Source organism: Periophthalmus magnuspinnatus, chromosome 19 (genome assembly GCF_009829125.3).
Source record: "Periophthalmus magnuspinnatus isolate fPerMag1 chromosome 19, fPerMag1.2.pri, whole genome shotgun sequence".
NCBI lineage: Eukaryota > Metazoa > Chordata > Actinopteri > Gobiiformes > Gobiidae > Periophthalmus > Periophthalmus magnuspinnatus.
The window spans coordinates 27,526,409-27,545,807 of NC_047144.1; the positions used below are offsets into that span (position 1 = coordinate 27,526,409).

General features: G+C 38.2%; 1 protein-coding gene across 2 annotated transcripts in view; it reads right to left on the reverse strand.

The window, feature by feature from the left end:
- LOC117387508 (zinc transporter ZIP11-like) overlaps window positions 1-19,399 on the reverse strand; it is a 146,413-nt gene that overhangs the window by 6,435 nt on the left and 120,579 nt on the right. For both annotated transcript variants that reach the window (XM_033985024.2, XM_033985025.2), the window contains exon 7: window positions 6,125-6,194. In XM_033985024.2, the coding sequence (XP_033840915.1) occupies window positions 6,125-6,194 (70 nt within the window). The remainder of the gene's footprint in view (window positions 1-6,124; window positions 6,195-19,399) is intronic.

Genomic DNA, 19,399 nt, shown 5'->3' on the forward strand with positions numbered 1-19,399 from the left:
AGTCATATGCACAGCTAAACAGAACTGTTTTGAGCCTGGATTTAAACATTGTCAAAGTAGAGGCCTGTCTCACATTTTCAGAAAGATTGTTCCAGGTTTTTGCTGCATAAAACTGAAACGCAGATTCTCCATGTTTAGTCCTGACTCTGGGCACGAGCAGGAGGCCGGTCCTTGAAGTCATCAAAGTGCGAGATGATTCATATGGCACTAACATTTCGGAGACGTACTTTGGTGCTAGGCCATGGAGAGACGTATACACAAGCAGAGCTGCTTTAAAGTCTATTCTTTGTACTTCCTGCTTCTAGTCAGGACGCAAGCAGCAGCGTTCTGGATGTACTGCAGCTGTCTTAAGGCTCATTTGGAGAGGCCAGTGAGCAAGCCGTTAGAGTAGTCTAATCTACTGGAGACAAACGCATAGATAAGTCTCTCTAAGTCTGGGTTTGACAGTTTACCTTTGATTTTTGCAATGTTTTTAGGTGGTAAAAAGCTGCAGATGTTATGATTTGATTTGGCTGTTAAAGTTGAAGTCTGAGTCCATTATTACCCCTAGATTTTTAGACTGATTTGAAGGTTTTAGAGAGAGAGTCTGGAGGTGACTGCTGACACTTTCTCTATGTTTCTGTGGGCCAAAGATGATGACTTCAGTCTTGTCTGAGTTTAGCTGAAGAAAGTTGTTTTGCATCCACACACTGATCTGTTGGATGCAGTGGCAGTGAATCCACTGGTTCATATTCACCTGCTGCCAATGAGACATAGATGTGAGTGTCATCTGAGTTGTGGTAGGACACATTATTATTATTATTATTATTATTATTATTATTATTATTATTATTATTATTATTATTTATTTTTTTATTTTTATTGAAGAACACCCAGTGACAGAGAAAAACATACAATATTTACAGCTTACTATATACAGAGAAGGGTTTGGCATTTGGTGTGTGTATCTGTGTATCTGTCTTGGTTTTCTTTGTAAATATGTGTGTGAGTGTGTGTGTGTGGAGAAAAGAAAAAAAAAAAAACTAACTGAGGAGAGAAAAAAAATACTACTACTACTACTAATAATAATAATAGTGAAAATAACAATAACAGGTTTTATTATTGCTGTCATACTCAGTGATCAATGATGCTGGTCAATATTGCACAATATTAGTTTTGTGGTCCTAATGGTGGTATTTGTTATTTAGGTTGAAATGTATGATGTGTGTGCGTGCGTGTCCTGTACAATGCATTAAAAGAGACAAGGTCTTGGTGAGCTCGCACTCAAGGGGCAGTACCCCCTAGGAACGGACCCATTCCTTGCTAGCCCTTATCTTTTTATGTATTTGTTGTTAATTATTATTTTTATTATTGATGAATAATTAATTTAGTATTAATAATAATAATTATTGTGTATTTATATTTATATATATATTATATATATTTAATAATTCATGTTATTTATTTTAATATTTAATATGTATGTTTATATTCATTCATTTATTTATCTCCATCAGAACCACAAAATAATTCAATAAATAAATTAGTTAATGAATAAGGGAATAATAATGACAATAATAATAGTGACAGCAATACTAGAAACCTGTACATATAATGAAAACAATAACACAACAATAATAGTGGTATACAACAATAGTGGTGGTATGATTGCAATTATTGTAATATAGTTTAGATAATGTCATGTGTGTGTATGTGTGTGTGGCGTGTGTGTATGTGTCTTTGTAGGAATGGGGGTGTGTATAGGAATGTGCGTGGCGTTCTCATTAATTAATTATGTTAATGGTGTTATAATAGTCTAATGGTGGAGTTTATGTTGTTGATATTGATGACTGATTGAAAACAATATTAAAGTGGTTTATGAATGGTGTCCAGGTTTCCATGAAAGATGGTATGTCATCCTCAAAGTATGCTGTCATTTGAGAGGTTGAAATGTGATGGATGAGAGAGTTAGACAAGTGTTTGATGTTTATTGAGTGTTTTGGTTTCCAGTTTTGTAGAATTATTTTCTTAGCGATAGTTAGAGATGTCAACAAACTTTTTTTATATTTAGGTGGTATGGTGAAATTTTTAATAATGCCAAGTAAACATAGAGATGGGGAGGGAGGAATTCTGCAGCTCAGCTCGTCTGTGAGTTTGTGTGTAACTGTGTTCCAAAAAACCTGAACTGGTGAACATTCCCAGAGTGCATGTAAATAAGTGTCTGTGACTCCCATGGTGCATTGTGAACAGGTGTCTGTGTCTGTTAGTCCCATTTTGTATTTCTTGAATTGGGTGATGTGTGGGTAGGACACATTATTGCTGCCTATTAACTGGCCTAACGGCAGCATGTAGAACAACAGGGGTCCCAGGATTGACCCCTGGGGGACCCCACAGGTCAGGGACATTTTACCTGAGACACATTTTCCAATTTCAACAAAGTACTCCCTGTTTTCTAGATAGGACTTGAACCATTTTAGTGCCGTACCATCGATGCCCACCCAGGATCCACAGTGTCAAAGGCTGAGACTTTGCCTGCATCAGTGATTGGATGTCATTTTTCACCTTGATAAGAGCAGTCTCTGGGGTGGGGTCTAAAACCTGACTGGAAGACATCAAAGGAGTTGTTCATTTGGAGAAAGTTAATAAGCTGTTGGTAAACAACTTTTTCAAGGACTTTGCCTAGAAACGGCAGATTAGAGATTGGGTGGTAATTGTTCAATATCATGGCATCAAGACTGCTCTTCTTTAGGAGAGGCTTGATAAGTACGTTTTTTTCAAAGCTCTTGGGAATGTTCCAGATTGAAGTGACATGTTAACTATGCAAGTGAGTGGTGACAACAAACTGTTGAGCACAGACTTTAGAAATTTAGTGGGTAACACATCGAGGCAGCATGTAGATGAACTCAGACTGGTGACAATCTCTTGGACAGTTTTGTCAGTTACAGGTGCAAAGTGAGTCAGCTCTAAGTGTCTAGGTGGGTGATGGGTTGTTATTTGCGTCGTGGAATTGATGGTATTTTTAATGCCCTGAACCTTGTCATTAAAGAATACTGCAAACTCATTGCACTTGGATGTGGAAATTAGTTTTAACGGCAGCGGAGCTGGGGGGTTTATTAATCTATTTACTGTTGCAAATAGGACACGAGAGTTGTTACTACAACTTCCAATAATGTCAGAAAAATACCTTTGCCTTGTTCTACATAAAGTGTGGTTGTACGTGTGGATCTTTTCTCCATAAATCTCATAATGAACTTGGAGCGGGAATATCAGACAGGTCAAAAAAAGACACAGAAATGATCAGACAGAGCAACATCCACCACACTGACATTTGAAATATTTACTCCTTTTGAAATGAGCAGGTCCAGAGTGTGTCCTCTGTTGTGGATGGGCTCGCTGAAATGCTGAGTCAGACCAAAGGTTTCAAGAACAGAACTGAGCTCTTTAGCGTTTCTGTCAAACACATTATCCACATGTACATTAAAATCAACTGTAATGACTAAACCATCAAGGTCCGTGCATACGACTGAAAGCATCTCAGTAAAATCATCAATAAAACTCAGACAGTACTGGGGAGGTTTGTATATGACTAAGTAGAGTATGGAGAGGGATTGTTTTAGCTCCATTTTGAATGAAACATACTCAAAAGATGAAAACACCCCAAATGACAACCTGTGAGTAACTACATTATCTGTAAAAAATGGACACACACCTCCACCCTTTTTGTTTACTCGTGTTTCAGATTCAAATTTGAAGTTGGATGGAGTTGATTCCACTAGAATTGCATTACCTGTGTTTTTGTTGAGCCATGTTTCGGTTCAAAAACATAAAATCAAGAATAAAAGAACAAATTAAAACATTAATTAAAAATCACTTGTTACATAAAGATCTGACATTGAGCACAGAAAGTTTCAGATTAGTTTCAGTAGGACTGGATGCTATCTGACAGGGAATGTGAACTAAATTTCTCTGATTGGACAGTCTAACTGTCCTGTTAATCAGTCTACGTGGTGTAATTGTAGATATTGCTCCATCACAGGACCTCAGCATGATATTATTTTTATCATGACTGTATGTCCTGTGTGTCCTAGCTCTTGGCGATAACAGCTCTGGGGGAAGGCAGGAAAGAACGAGCAGGGGGGAGGTTGGGTGAGGGACCAGGTGAGGGCTGAGGAGGGCCGTCTGCATGTCGCAGCTTCAGACTCCACATGTGTCTTAACCTTAACACCATATAGCGCCAAATCAAAGACAGCAGGAACAGTTTACAGTTCATAAAGATGACAATCTATGCTTTTTAGTCTTTTTTTTGGGGGGGGGGGGGACAAATCATCTCTTGTTCATGATGTTAGGAGTAGAACTGCTAATGCGCAGTACATTTCTCGGAAAAGATCAGTTGAATTCTCATAAAAACAACATAACACTTAAATCTAGGTGTGTGGACAAAAGTTTTAGACTGGACTGCCACTGTTCTCTGGAACATTTATCCACAGCACATTGTGAGGCTGCTGCTCAAGCAGTAACTGCATTGGAGTGCATTGGTGAACTGCAGTGGAGCACAGGGAGGGAGCAGAGGGCTGGGGCTCCACAGAGAACCAAATGTTGAGTCTTTCTAAAATGGAAGTTAATGACAAGTATGACATAAAAGTTATCGTCTAATAAACAAATGCATGCTTTGAATCTTGGAATATAAGCTTGTAGTTATAGCTCACTTCTGTCCATTCTGTATCAGACTGATAAAAAATAGGATTTTTTCACCTTAAACACCCCAGATTCTAGGAAATTACATTTCTTTTTATCAAAAGCTCTTGGGGGAGGGCACTTTTTTCTTGGTTGAGCACCAGCCCTTCAAAATGTCTGTGCACGTGCCTCGTACCAGTAACACTGCAGTGTACTCAACTACTGACAAAAAAGCTAATGTTGTAACTACTGTTTAACCCTAAGAGGGCATTTCACATTTTTTACTACATTTTCAAAAATAAAAAAGTGAGCTCCAAACTATGACAATGTGCACAGTGGTAATAGTGCCCCATGTAAACCAATTATCAGGTAAAAAAACAAAAAAAAAGTGTTTTTTAGTTTAGTTAAGTAAAGCAAAACTAAGTAGCGTTTTTTGAAGGGACATGCAACTTGGTTGCCACCATAAATTCATGGTTACCACCAACCTAGAGTCAATTCTATTCACTACAAGAATAAATGTCCAGTGTTCATTTGTGAGGTGTTAGCCATGGCACAACTAGCTAAAAGACAGAGGATGCCTTTGTCCGACGAAACAAGGAAAAGAAAGCGTGTATTGGACAGGGCCAGAGTTCACATGTGAGGAAAACTGGGGAAGGATGAATGGCATGAGCTCAAGGAAAGAAAAGGGTGCAAGAGCGATGCAGGTTTGTCAATGTTGTTGTTGATCATGTTTGATCATGATCAAGTTTTATATGCATTACTTGTGGCATTGTTTTAGTTTTTTTTAGTTTTTTGCTTTAGTACTCAGTTACATCTACTGCAGGACATGTGCAGCTAATGTCACTTGTTGACAGTGCATAAACAAAAGCAATGTGCAAATTTACCCCTGATGTGAAATCAGACTATGGCTAACTTCATGCCCATCATCACACGGGGTAACGCAGTTGCATGTGATGAAGCCGCTTGTCATGTGTATTTCTGTAACTGACTAATGTTTCATCTGTATGCAGTTATGTTATTTGTTTTAGCAGCTAGATGTGTTCTTTATTCGCAATCAACATTGCCAGTCAGTCTGTAAACGTAGCATCAAGCAACTTTAGCTCCAATGTGAAGTCAACCTAATGCTGTATTTACTTTCAACAACTTTGTGTTCTGGTTATAGTTACAAAGGTTGGGAAACCCAAACCACATCTACATCAAGCAAAGGACAAGACCAGCATCATTACAAGTGTCAAGCACACACAGCGCGTACACAACATATTTACATATCTTAAAAATAACGCATTTTGTTGCATACAGTGAGTGTTTACAAGAGTGCATTCTCACAGGTGACGTGTAGGGGGAGCGCTAAGACTAGAGTTACTTAGTTCTGGTTTAAGTAGATGATATATATTTAAATATATGTCTGCTGGGTGTCAGTAGAGCACAATGCTAGTAAAGCAGCAACCTGGACAGCTGGTTCAAACCTCACCTGGCGCTCTCAAAAGTGGCTGTCGAAGTCTTCCCGATGGCTCCAAATCCCACTCCCACAGCCAGACCCTCTGCAAAAAAACAATTATATAGATTTAAAGACCACTTGCTATCTTATACAAAGGATAATGCTGTGCTATTACGTTTAATGTGAGGCAGTTGTATGACGTTTTCCACATTCTGATGTAATCTCATTGTCTATGCCTGTCATGTCCACCAAAGTATTCACTATTCAAAGGCAAACGGTAAAGGTCATAGAGCAGTACAGTACATTTGTGGAGATGAACGCAGCCGCAGTGATGGGCTAATTGTTTGTACAGACAGACTGTGTTCTGTTCTGAATTCCCATTTGTGCTAAAAGCGAACACAATTCCATCTTCCAACATAACAAAAAAATAAAAATAAAAAAAAATCATGTAAAAATGTGATTTTTTTTTTTTTTGGTTGGTGATCCTTTTGTTGTTCAGTATTATTCACTTCCTAAAAAAAGGCAAAAAAGGTTTCAAAGGTAATCATCTGAACAATATCAAAATAGTCCAATGAATGTTCTAATTAAAAACCTTACATTAAAGGAACTGTATGTAACCTCTGCTCTTACAGTAAAAAAAAAAAATACACCACAATCACAACCCTATCAAAAAGCCGTGACACAGGATCTGATGACCTGTTGAGCTGCACTGAGACTTTTGTTTGATGAGTAAAATACAATAATAATAAAAACCTCAATGTGGTTAAATTGATTAACATTCCAACGCATAAGAAGCCATAGCCAACCTTATAATAACAGAACATTTGAACACACTTTCAAACATACATAATAGCCATTTGTGCTACAAAGCTGAGTGTAGATTTGAAAGTCGGAGACCAGACCGATCCAAGATAACAGCTTATCAAGTTCTAGACTATGAGATATCAAACCCTCGCTAATCCCATGACTCAAGCGCATTGACTTCAAAACAAGACCGAGAAGAATAGGCACAGAGGCTAAGTCATTATAGAGAATTAAGGCTATACAATTTAGACAACAGCTCCGCCGTCAAAGGCTAGCAGCAAGTCCCAGGATGAAGTGCATATAAAGTTGCTCTGTGCACTCAATCAAACTGTAAATAAACAGTAAAGAATTGTAAATTCTCTTTTATTACCAGTGTTATTCAAAGTTGCTAGACTTGAAGCTGAAAATTTACTCGTCACAGTTAAATTAGCATTTTAGTGCTATGATTATTGTGAGTAGAAACATCATGGCCAAACCAGCAATCAAATTCTGAATTGACCTTCATTCCCATTGTACACTTGAAAAGCAGATAGGACATCTCTGTATGGTCTGTTATATATGACCATGTCTCATAAAAAAGGGACATGTCAATGTGGCTTTTTTATATATATATATATATATATATATATATATATATATATATATATATATATATATATATATATATATATATATATATATATATATATATATATATATATATAAATATATATATATATATATATAGCTCCTCAGTGATCGACCAGTCACCTGAGACTCCAGAACCAACCTGTGCATGCCTGAATTGATTACAAGAAAGCGTATGACTCAGTGACAAACACATGGATCACTGAATGCCTGAAGCTGTACAACATCAACAGGACTCTAAGAGCCTACATTGCAAACTCGATGAAGTTGTGGAAAACCTCCTTTGGGTCAATGGCAAGCCACTTGCACAACTTACACATACCAAGGAGACACACTGTCCCCACTGCAGTTCTGCATTGGTCTGAACAGCCTCAGTCAAATAATCAACAACACTGGCTATGGATACCAACTGTTATGGCCCCAGGCCTCCAGCTCCTGTGCACGCTTTGAACTGACAGACCTCTCGTGCAATTGGAGCATTGGCCGCAAGCTGGCACCTGATTGGCTCCTGCGTCATTGTGTAACATCATGGGAAAGTAAAAAAAAATCAGCTAAGATACCAGGAAGAGAATTTTGGACTTGCACATGCTTGGTTCATCCTTAGGTGCAATTTCCAGATGTCTGAAGGTGCCACGTTCATCTGTTCAAACAATTATATGCATCATGGGAATATCCAGCGATCATACTGCTCAGGAAGGAGACGGGTTCTGTGTCCTAGAGATGACCATGCTTTGGTCTGAAATATGTATATCAACCCAAGAACAAAAGCAAAAGGCATTGTAAAGATACTGGCTGAAGCTGGTAAGAGTGTGTCCACTCTGCCAAGAAGAAGCCAACACTCCAATAGAAACATAAAAAAAGCCAGATTACAGTTTGCAAATGCACACAAGGACAAGATCTTAGTTTTTGGAGACATGTCCTGTGGTCTGAGGAAATGAAAATTGAACTGTGGGAAGCTTGCAAGCCTGAGAACACCATCCCAACTGTCAAAAATGGGGGTGGCAACATCATGTTTTCGTGTGTATCATCTGATAGCGACTACAGTGTATTCATTCTGATATTTGTTGCATTTTTTTTTCTATGTCTTGCACTTTAATAACTTGTAGTTTGCACTATGTATTGAAAGTTTTGCACACTTGTACATTATCTTTTGTATTGCACTTTTTATATGTGAATTGTTTTTTTTAATGTTTGTGACACCAAGGACTACAGATGGAAATTAGCATTTTGCTAAATCTGGTGCAGCCATCTTTTTAATGTATCTGCACATTGTCGTAAATAAATAAAATAAATAAATGTTGTGGGGTTGTTTTGCTGCGGGAGGGACTGGTATTAGATTGCATCATGAGGAACAAACATTATGCAGAAATACTAAAGTAACATCTCAAGACATCAGCCAAGAAGTTAAAACTTGGTCGCAAATGGGTCTTCCAAATAGACAATGACCCAAAGCATCCTGCCAAATTGATTACAAAGTGGCTAAAAGATAAAGTCAGTGTTTTGGAGTGGCCATCACAAAGCCTGATTGAAAATGTATGGGCAGCCTCCAAACTTGTCTCAGTTACATCTGACTCTGAAGTTTTGGCATGTAGCAAAAAGAGATAATTTTGTAACCCTAATTGACCTAAAACAGGAAAAGCTTAGTCTAATTTCATATATATATGTGTATGTATGTATATATATATATATATATATATATATATATATACACACACACACACACACACACAAAATGTCCAAAACTCCCACTGTATATTTTTAGAATCTAATGAATCAAGTAATGTATTTTTGAGATTCATATATTAAAAAATTGTCATCTTTGGCCATGTGTAAAAAAAATGGTAAACACTAAGTTTCAAATTGATATCTCAATGATATCTCTTGATATCTTTTTCCCTTATACACCTGCAGTGCCTCCTCATTTTGTTTTTTTTTGTTTTTTTTTGGGGGGGGGGTTCTGTTTTTTCTTCTTCTTCCATATAGTCTTTCTTTGTTCTGTGTGGATTTTTTTTTTTTTTAAAAACACCACTGAGCACTTGAACAAGTACCCAGGTGTACTACTGGGTACAAGATTGATATTCCATCTCTTCTTTTGACAACCCTGAGGAAGTAGTCACATGACTTTTGCCACAGTTATTCTAGTGACTGTGTGTTCAGAGATTATTGGGACCAGCAAAGTCTTGATCATGGGCATTATAGTCAATAAACCCATTTAAAGTGAAAGCGTTCCTATAACCGCCCTGCACGGTGAAATGCAGGAGTGGATTAATAATTAGAAACACTAATTGAGTAAAAAAAAAAAAAAAAAATTATTACTTGAGCCATAGTCATCCTAATGCACATATGTTTCACTGCTGTCTCTGCTTCTTGCTACATCTATAAACTCACATAACAGCCCATGTATCACTTGCTCTGTTTACTCAGAACTCACAGATTGTGGTTTGAAACTATTTAATTCAGCTTTAAATAAATCAATTAAAAAAAAACAAAAAAAAACCCCAAAAAAACAACAACAAACAAACATATTTGAAAAGCTAATATTGCATAAAAGTAACTACTTGAGGTTTTATTTCTCATGAATACTTTTTACTTTTAGTTCACTATAAATTTTGCAACAGTATTTGTAACTGAGTGCATTTCTAGCCATGAAGCCACACTATTACTGAAAAATAACTCCATGGAGTTAAAAACATAAGTTTATACTGTGGAAGATTATAACCAAAGGAACGACATTTACATCAAAACAAGCAGGAGGAGACCAAAAAGAGTCAGATTTGTGGAGATGCAAACCTGCTCAGAGTACGAATGAATGTTTGTTTGTTTGGGAACTGGGTCCACTGAGGGATTAACTATTGAAAAAACAAACAACAACTAGGGTTGGCGACCTTTTCTAATATGCTAACCTAATGCAATGCTTGCCTAGGATTGATAATGCAAGCATGAGTGAAGCGAAAGACAAATCTGTTAACTGGACAAGTCGTTGTAGCAGTGAAGGGATTAGAGAGAGAGTGAGATTAGAAGTGAGGAATTACACAGACAATCATGAGTGAAGCAAAATATAGCTCCAGTTATCTTTTGATGAGGGAACAATGTTATAACATGGTTAAAGGCTAAAAAAGTATTTTGTTATATGTGTCTAAGGTTTTTTAGGTTTTTCAAATTATTACTTGGTTGCTTGGTTGGTGCAATAGTACATGTGGTTATGTTAGTATCTTAACTGTAGATGCTGTTGCCTGTCAGCAGCAGGTGATACAATAACTGACTGAAAAAAAAAAAGAATCAGATGCATGCATGAAAACATTTGCAGCAAACACAGCAAACTGTCTCTGATTATTTTGAACCTATACACAATGGATTTAGTTGTTCTTACAACCTTTTTTTAACATGACTTTCAAATAATAAATGAAAGTTCAAGACAAGATATTTGACCTCTTTCACTCGTTTGATGTCTTGACGATCAATTGTCAGATGTTAAAAAGGATGATTTTTCATTGTTGATTATTACATATTGTTGTCTTTGTTACAGATGTCTTAAACCACTGTAGATTTTGTTTAGTCCAGATAGTCTTTGTATAAGCGCATGATTGTGTAGTAGATCGTTTTTTTTTTAGAAAAATGACGGCACCAACCATTTGGCCTTTATCAATAGCTAAATTAAGTTGTTCAATAAAATAGCAGTTGTCAAATATAATTTGAGGGATGTTTTAACAGCATAAATCAGCTCGCCTGTTGTAGTTCCAGAGCCCCATAGTAAGGTATCAATTGTACTCATTTCCACAGGGCTTTTAATAAACACCATTACTTTAAATGGAACTAAACACTTTCTTTGCTACTAAAATATATAGCCGTTTTTTTAATGTTCTATTCCCTTTAAAGGCTGAGAGATGATCCAGCTGACAGCTAAACTATGCTTTAATCACCAATCTGCACACACTACAAGAGGCCTGTCCAAAGTCCTCCACTATTCTCCACACACAAGCACAGGTTTAATTCATCATCTGATTGTGCTGCATTGCGCTGCATCAGAGCCACTTTTACGTCCTTTTAGGTGTGTCTTTCTTAAAATTGTTGATGTACCAAAATATCTGTTGATGAAAATTGTACAATACAATCGGCAATCTCCATCATCTTAAAGACAACCAATCAGGAGTTATTATTTATTTAAAATGACTCAAGAAAATTATGATTAAAATGTTTGTTGTGGCATTGGCACAAAATTATGGAAAATCATAACATCTCCCTCATTAGAAAATATATTGAAGCCTTTGAATTAACAACTTATGATTTTAATTAAATTTCTCACTATTCGAATAACATCTATTTTTTACTGTATTTAATAAGATGATACTGTTATAAGACTAAATTAATTGAGATTAAAATAATTAAATTGACTGAAATATCACACAGTTATACATACTGTTTAAAAAATTTTAGTTAGTTCAATGATAACACAGTTGCTCAAAGTTAGCAATGTTTACACCACCATAGACTACAGCCAATATCAGATTCTTGCTGCTTTAAAACTGCAAAAAAACAAAACAAAACAAAACAAAACAAAAACAAAACAAAAAAAAAACAAATCTACATCCACATTCCCCACAAAATAAAATATGTCATAATTGGATGTAGATTGAACATTTCCGGCAAAGCAATAGCATCTCCATGGACACAAGCAAGTGGCAAACTGTACAAAAAGTTACATAGTGCACCAAATTGAAATTGTAACCCCATCAGCCCTATAATGTGACTTGAGGCAATATGGGTGAAATGTCTTGCCCAAAAACTTCTAAGATGTCAACCGTAACCCATACCAAAAGTTACATAGTAATTGTAACCATCCTCATAAAGCATAAGGCAACATGAATGAAATGTCTTACCCAGCAACTTCTAAGGTTTAAATCACAACCCAGACAATAAAGTGATATTCAAATCCAAGAAAAAACTAAATAACTTAAGTGACATGAAATGTCCTTCATGTAATTTTGAAATGTTTTGTTTTTAATAGTAAATAATAAATTGTGCTATTTTCAAATAACAGTCACAAATGTAAAGAATAAATAAGCAATTATGTAGGTTAAACATCAACCAAGGGTAAACAGTTTAAGCCTTGCCCTGGTGCATATTGTTTTTGTATCCTTGGGCAAGATACTTAGCTCCCACATGCCTTCTCTAATCACAATATGTCACTGGTTGCAACAGGAAGGGCATCTGGTGCAAAAACACACCAGATCACCATGCTACTTGTTTTAATAAAAAAGGGAGAGTCAAGATTAAGTTCAGTCATTTCTGTTAAAGATGTAATCTATCAGATGGAGGGGTCTACCTCCTACTTGTCTCCATGGACCATCAATCTGTAGCTCCGTGCCATAGCACACAATAATCTTGCTGCAACAGCTTTTATGGACTATCCCAGGGCTCTTAACAAACACATGTTATGCATTTTTGTGGCTTCTGTTTTTGGTCATTTTGAGATTAGTATTTCACACTTTCTAACTTAAAATAAGGTTATGTTTGGAAAATATACTTAATAAACTTATAAACTTCACTTAAATTTCCAATAATGTAATAAGGAATTTGTTGGACCTCCCTCTCAGTAATAGAAACGATCAGAAAGTAAAAAATTAAGTCCTTATCGCTTGAGCCATGCATTTGTTGTGAACAGAATTTGAGCGTAGACCGAGTCCGGTGAGGATTTATGGATTTTAAAACTGTGCAGAAGAAGTCCAGAGTTTTATCGGTCGCGCAACGATCTGGGCAAAATTTGAACAGAGCATTTTTGAGTGCTAAGAAAAGACAATTTTTGGATTAATGGATTAATAAAACAAGTGTTAAGCAAAAATACACCCCAGCTAGTTTTGGAAGAGGGTACAACAGCATAACATGGTCAAAAGCTCAAGTAAATTTTACATAATACGTGTAGCTGAAATATGAACTGATGCAATGACCTAATGAAATAATTATATTAATTTCAGAATATGTCTGGAGAACTGAACTATAAGTACAACAAGATGCTGCTATAAAAAAGACACACTATTCTGTTCTTTACAGAGGACATTCTATTATTTGAATAATTACAGACTGTAATTTGATGATTGCAGCTACTCAGATTAGAATTTCCATTTGATTGCAACATATTGTACAGCTTCTCAGACTGAAGATCTCTATCCTTATCTAATTTAATATATTGATTTTAGAACATTATGCATAGGTCTTCAATTTTTTTTCTGTTGAAAGAATGTATTGATTCAAGTGGTATTTTATTACCGATAAGTGACACGTCCATAGAGTGTGATAATTTCAAGTGTTCCAATTACTCAAGCGGTTCATTGAGATTGACAACACAATGCATACCTTATATATAGCATAGATTTTCTGGCAAAGTACTTGTACTCAGTGTTGAAGTGCTAATATGAATGAAAAACTCACTTAATGAAAAAAAAAAGAATGAAAATTGATCACTATTATTGGTGAATTTGTTGATTATTGCTTTGTCTGGAATGTACCACTGTATGGCATTACACGTATGTATTATTTATTCCTATACATATTTTGTGTTTTTCCCTTGTGATATGTAATGTGGTACAGTAGTGTCACTTATTTGTCCCCATGAGGATAGATAAGTTTAATGCTTTACTATGGAACATTCTAGGCCAGGAGTGGGCGAACTACGGGCCGAGGGTTACATACGGCCCGCCCTTTGGCCTTAATAATTCGGCCCACCGAACGTGACCAAATTATATTAAAATAGGTAAGGGTAAACCTTGGTCAATTTACCTTTCCCCTGTAATGCCAACGTTTCCCCAACAGATGGCGCACTTCAGCTACATCAGCCTTGTTGGCGTTTATTATTCTCTTCTCTCTTAGCAAAATGAGCTTATCAAAAACAAGAAAAGTGGGTAGTGAGTGTCGAATGTTAAATACGCAGTGGACAACAAATTTATTTTTTTTTACTGAAGTCTGATCAAAAGCTGTATGTCTAATATGCCAAGAAACTGTTGCAGTTTTCAAAGAGTATAATATCAGCCATCACTTTCCTACGAAACATGCCAACTACGCTAGCAAGCAGTCAACACAGGAACGAGCAGCTACGGCTCAGAGGTTGGCAACCAATTTACAGACTCAGCAACATTTTTTTCACCGGCAAACGGCGATTCAAGAGTTGAGTACCAAGGCAAGTTTTAGCTGGCATTCAAATTACCTTTCTCCGAAGGTGAGTTTTTAAAAGAATGCATGGTGGAGACAGCAGGTGTCTTGTGTCCGGAGACTCAGGGCAAGTTTGAAAAAATCTGTTTGTCAAGCAGAACTTTGACTCGCCGTGTGGAAGTAATTGACGAACATATAGCCAGCCAATTAAACAAAAAAGCTGAATCCTTCAAGTCATATTCACTAGCACTGGTTGAAAGCAATGATTTAAAAAACACTGCTCAGCACCTAATTTTCATCTGAGGGATTAATGATAGTTTTGAGATAACAGAGGAGTTTTGAGCATGGAGGTCCTGAAGGGAAGGGAGAGGATTTATATAACACAGTGTCTGCTGCCGCAGAGAGACATAAACTACTTTGGAGTAAACTTGCCAATGTCATGACGGATGGATCACCAAATTCAACTGGAAAAAAACATTGGGCTGCTGAAAAGAATCCAGGATAAAGTGAAAGAGGAAAACCCGTAGCAGGATGTCATTTTCCTTCACTGCATCATCCATCAGGAATCTCTTTGCAAGTCTATATTGCAGCTTCATGTCGTGAATCTAGTTGTAAAACTTGTCAACTTAATACGCGCACGGGGACTTCAGCATCGTCAGTTCATCAAGTTCCTAGAGCAAACTGATGCAGATCATCAGGACTTGCTATACCACTCTCATGCTTCAAAGAGTGTGAGACCTGAAATAGGAAATTGGCCTATTTTTGGAGTTGGTGGGGAAATCTGACGAATTTCGTGAGCTAAGCAACAAGAACTGGTTTTGTGATTTTGCGTTTGCTGTGGACATATTTTTGCACTTGAATGAGCTGAATGTGAAACTACAGGAGAAAGATCAGTCTGGGCATTACATGTATAAACATGTTACAGCTTTCAAATCTAAGTTAACTGTCACGATCCCTGTCGGCCCCGCCTTTTTCTGCACTTTCTCCCCTCCCTTCTGTGTCTGAGCCTGGAGCTGGGCGAAAATTTTGGCTCCTCCTGTGCTAATCTGCAATCAGCTGCATCTGGGGAAAATAAGAAGAGCCAGGACCTGACACTCAGCGCCAGATCGTCCGCGTATCTCTGTGGTACACCCTGCTTGGCTCAGGTCATGTTTTTGCACTTTTTGACTTTGCTAAATTGCTCCTCACCAGATCCCCACTCCCTGGACCAGCTCAGCTCTCCCGTCTCTCTACCTGTACTGTCCGTCCCATCTCAGAGTCTGCTATTCCCACTCTATCCCTGGACCACGGCAAACACCCTGCTCTCAACTCACCGCTTGATCTACTGTCATTTTGCACTTTGCACTTCTGTAAATAAACACTGTTAAACCTTCCCCAGGTTCTGTCTTTTTGGTTCCTCCTGTCAGAGGTTATGACACTAACTTTATACTCCTGACAAATTGCAAACACATCTTTCACTCATTTCGCCACACTTGGCACGCAGAAAGAGGCAACGCGAAACGCAAAGAAATACTGCAAATTACTGGATGAACAGCACAGAGAATTCAGTCGTCTCTTCTTTGATTTTGAAAACATTGAGAAGTTGCTTCAGCTGGTGTCCTGTCCCAAGACCCTGAAACCGCATCACAAGATGTGCAATTGGAACTGATCGATCTTCAGTCTTAAAGGAGAAGTTCAGCTCTCTTAAACTGAATGACTTTCATACTTCACTTAACGAAGCTGTCTTTGGTTGGTTCTGCCTACGTATGTGAACAGACATTCAGGATCATGAACATCAACAAAGCCCCTCACAGGTCCAGGTTAACTGACCAACACTTCGGATCTATCTTGAGAATTGCCACAAGAAAACGTAGACCAGACTTTGAACTGACAACACAAGGAGTTCAACAACACTGTTCCCACAGAAACTGAACTTGAGCTTTTTCTGTTGTGTTTACTGATGCACAGGCAATAAAAAAAAGTTCAACAAGTTGTTGATCTTTTGGCACTTGATAAAACTGAATGTGTTTATTTAACTAAAATGTAATAAATTCATTATTAATTTTATTAATGCATTTGGAAAACAATTTGTACTATGAGCCTTGCATATTTATGCTTTGCTACATATTACTGGCAAAATCTCTAATGTAATACATATATATTTTCCCACCCCTGTTCTAGGCAAATCAGTAACATCCACCAGAAATGTTTCATCGTGCAGATTTAGCTAAAACGAGACTAGTCTTGACAGAGTGGTAGCGTTAATGAGGGGGCGTGTCCAGGTTGGACTTCCGATACCTACATGATGTTAATGCTGGCGTAAAAGGGAGCGAGACAATACAAGCACATACAGAATATGGCATTGTACATATGTGGCATTTAAAAATCACTGCCAGTGTAATGTCTGCAATCTTTGCCTCTTTAACATGCAGCAAAGAGAGGCGTAAGCACTTTAAAGCAGAGGAGAAGATGATGGTCCTCTGCTGTTAAAAAAAAACAAAAAAACAAAAACAAGATAAAGGCAATTATATATATCCCGTCATTCCGCTCCCATGTCTCTCATCTGAGGCAGGAGTGTTTCCACTGATGTGTACAACCTACCGCTCACATTCTTGTCCTACGGGTGTCCACTGCATTTGATCCCAAACAGGTGGATGTCTCAGGGATTATGTCATACATTTATTGTCATATAAAGTTTCCTATTTTACCACTTTATGAGCAGACATGGATCAAACGATTATGGTAAATGGAGGGTGACTGCACGACCTGCATTATCCCTGCACAAGTGACTGAAATCAACTTCAACTTCACTTTATTTGTGTCCCCCATGGGGCAATTAGTTTTACAATAGAGAGAAAACAAAAAAGACAAACACATATAAAAACATTGAAAGGACACAAGAAAAACCAGTACATATTTGTCTATCCACAGAACAGGAAAAATACCCAGCGGTAAATAAGATTAAAATGGGTTTCTACCCTGAGCAGCATTTAAAAGCAAAATGGCCGCAGGAATAAAACAGTTCTTGTACCTATTACTCCTCACTGAAGGAAACCTGAGCCTAGAGCCAGAAGGAAGAAAACTAAACTCATCATGAAGAGGATGAGCATCATCAGACAAGATGCTCAGAGCCTTCCTTCTCACCTGTCTGGAGAACAGCTCAGACAGAGAAGCCTGCTGGACCCTCAAGATTTTCTCACTCAAATGTACAATTCTACTGAGTGATTTTTTAGCTTTGATATTCAGATTCCCATACCAACACAACTGTCATGACGTCCGTTTGTTCCTGTCCTCCCGTGCTCTCTACCCCTCCCCGACCTGTCTGCCCGGAGCTGGGCGGAGTTCGAGACTTCTCCCGCACGCACCTGGAGCGCATCGTCGTAATCACCGCCACCTGCTGCTGAGTACTTGAGGGCTTGGCAGACTACACTCGGCGCCAGACCGTCCGCGTGTAAACGTGAATGCTCTAGCTCAGTTTTGTATTCTGGTGCCTGCCTGTATGTACTCATTTGGATTTTGTTACCCTCCAGATCCCTGTCCTCGCTCATCCCTGCTCCTGCCTCTGCGCTCCAGCTCCGGTAAAGTCACCCCTCCGTCTCGCTACCTGCCTCCTCTTGGTCTCTGGCTTGCTGCTTACCTTCGGTCTTGGACTCCGCTCTCTGGACTACGCCGGACCTGCCTGCCCCGGTCTCGTCCTGCTCTTGCCCGGTCCTGGTTTCCCCGTCCCCGACCTGCACTCCGCCCGCCTGGTCTGCCTCCCGCTCCGTGATTGCCCGTGTGAACTTGTATGAACTTATTAAGACTGAATTTCACTGACTTTGTAAATAAACACTGTAACCTTGCCCCGAGTCTGCACCTCTCGGTCCTTCCCGCACCCGTTACGACAACAACATAGAAAAAGTTAAAACAGACTCAACACAAGATTTATAAAACCAAGTCATCAAAGTCCTGTCCACCTGGAAGTACGACAGTTTTCTGAGGCAGAACAGATGTTGCTGACCTCTCTTGCACAGCATGTCTGTGTTATCATTAAAGTTCAGTTTGTGGTCAATCAAGGTTCCCAGGTACTTATAATTTTCCACTAGCTCTACCTCTTGACCTTTGATAACGGTCGCTCTGGGAGTTGTGACCTGTCTGCTAAAATCAATAGACATATCTTTAGTCTTACTGACATTTAGTTTTAAAAAAGAGTTGTCACACCACTGTACCATGTCCTCAACAACTGGGCCATGGTCCTTTTCGTCGCCATGCAAAAGACTGATGATGACAGAGTCGTCTGCAAATTTCAATATATGTTGATTTACATAATTACTGCGACAGTCATTTGTATACAAAATATATAAAAGTGGTGAGAGCACACAACCCTGAGGAGATCCTGTAGAAGAATTTAAGACATCAGAGAGGCACCCATTCACCTTTACTCTCTGTGATCTCCCAATTAGAAGTCCAAAATCCAGCCCACGATGTTAAAATCCAAATTAAAATTTGAAACAAGTTTGTCAATTAAAAGGTGTGGCTGGATGGTATTAAAAGCTGAGGAGAAGTCCAAGAATAGGAGCCTTGCATGCGTTTTTGAGCTCTCTAGGTGTTTAAGGACCATATTTAAAAGAGTTGCTGTGGCATCCTCCACCCCCGACCCGCCCTGTATGTGAATTGCAGGGGGTCAAGCAAGTGCTCCACTAAAGGAACAAGTTCATTTTTCATAAGCCTCTCGAAGGCTTTCATGACTAGTGAGGTCAAAGCCACTGGTCTAAA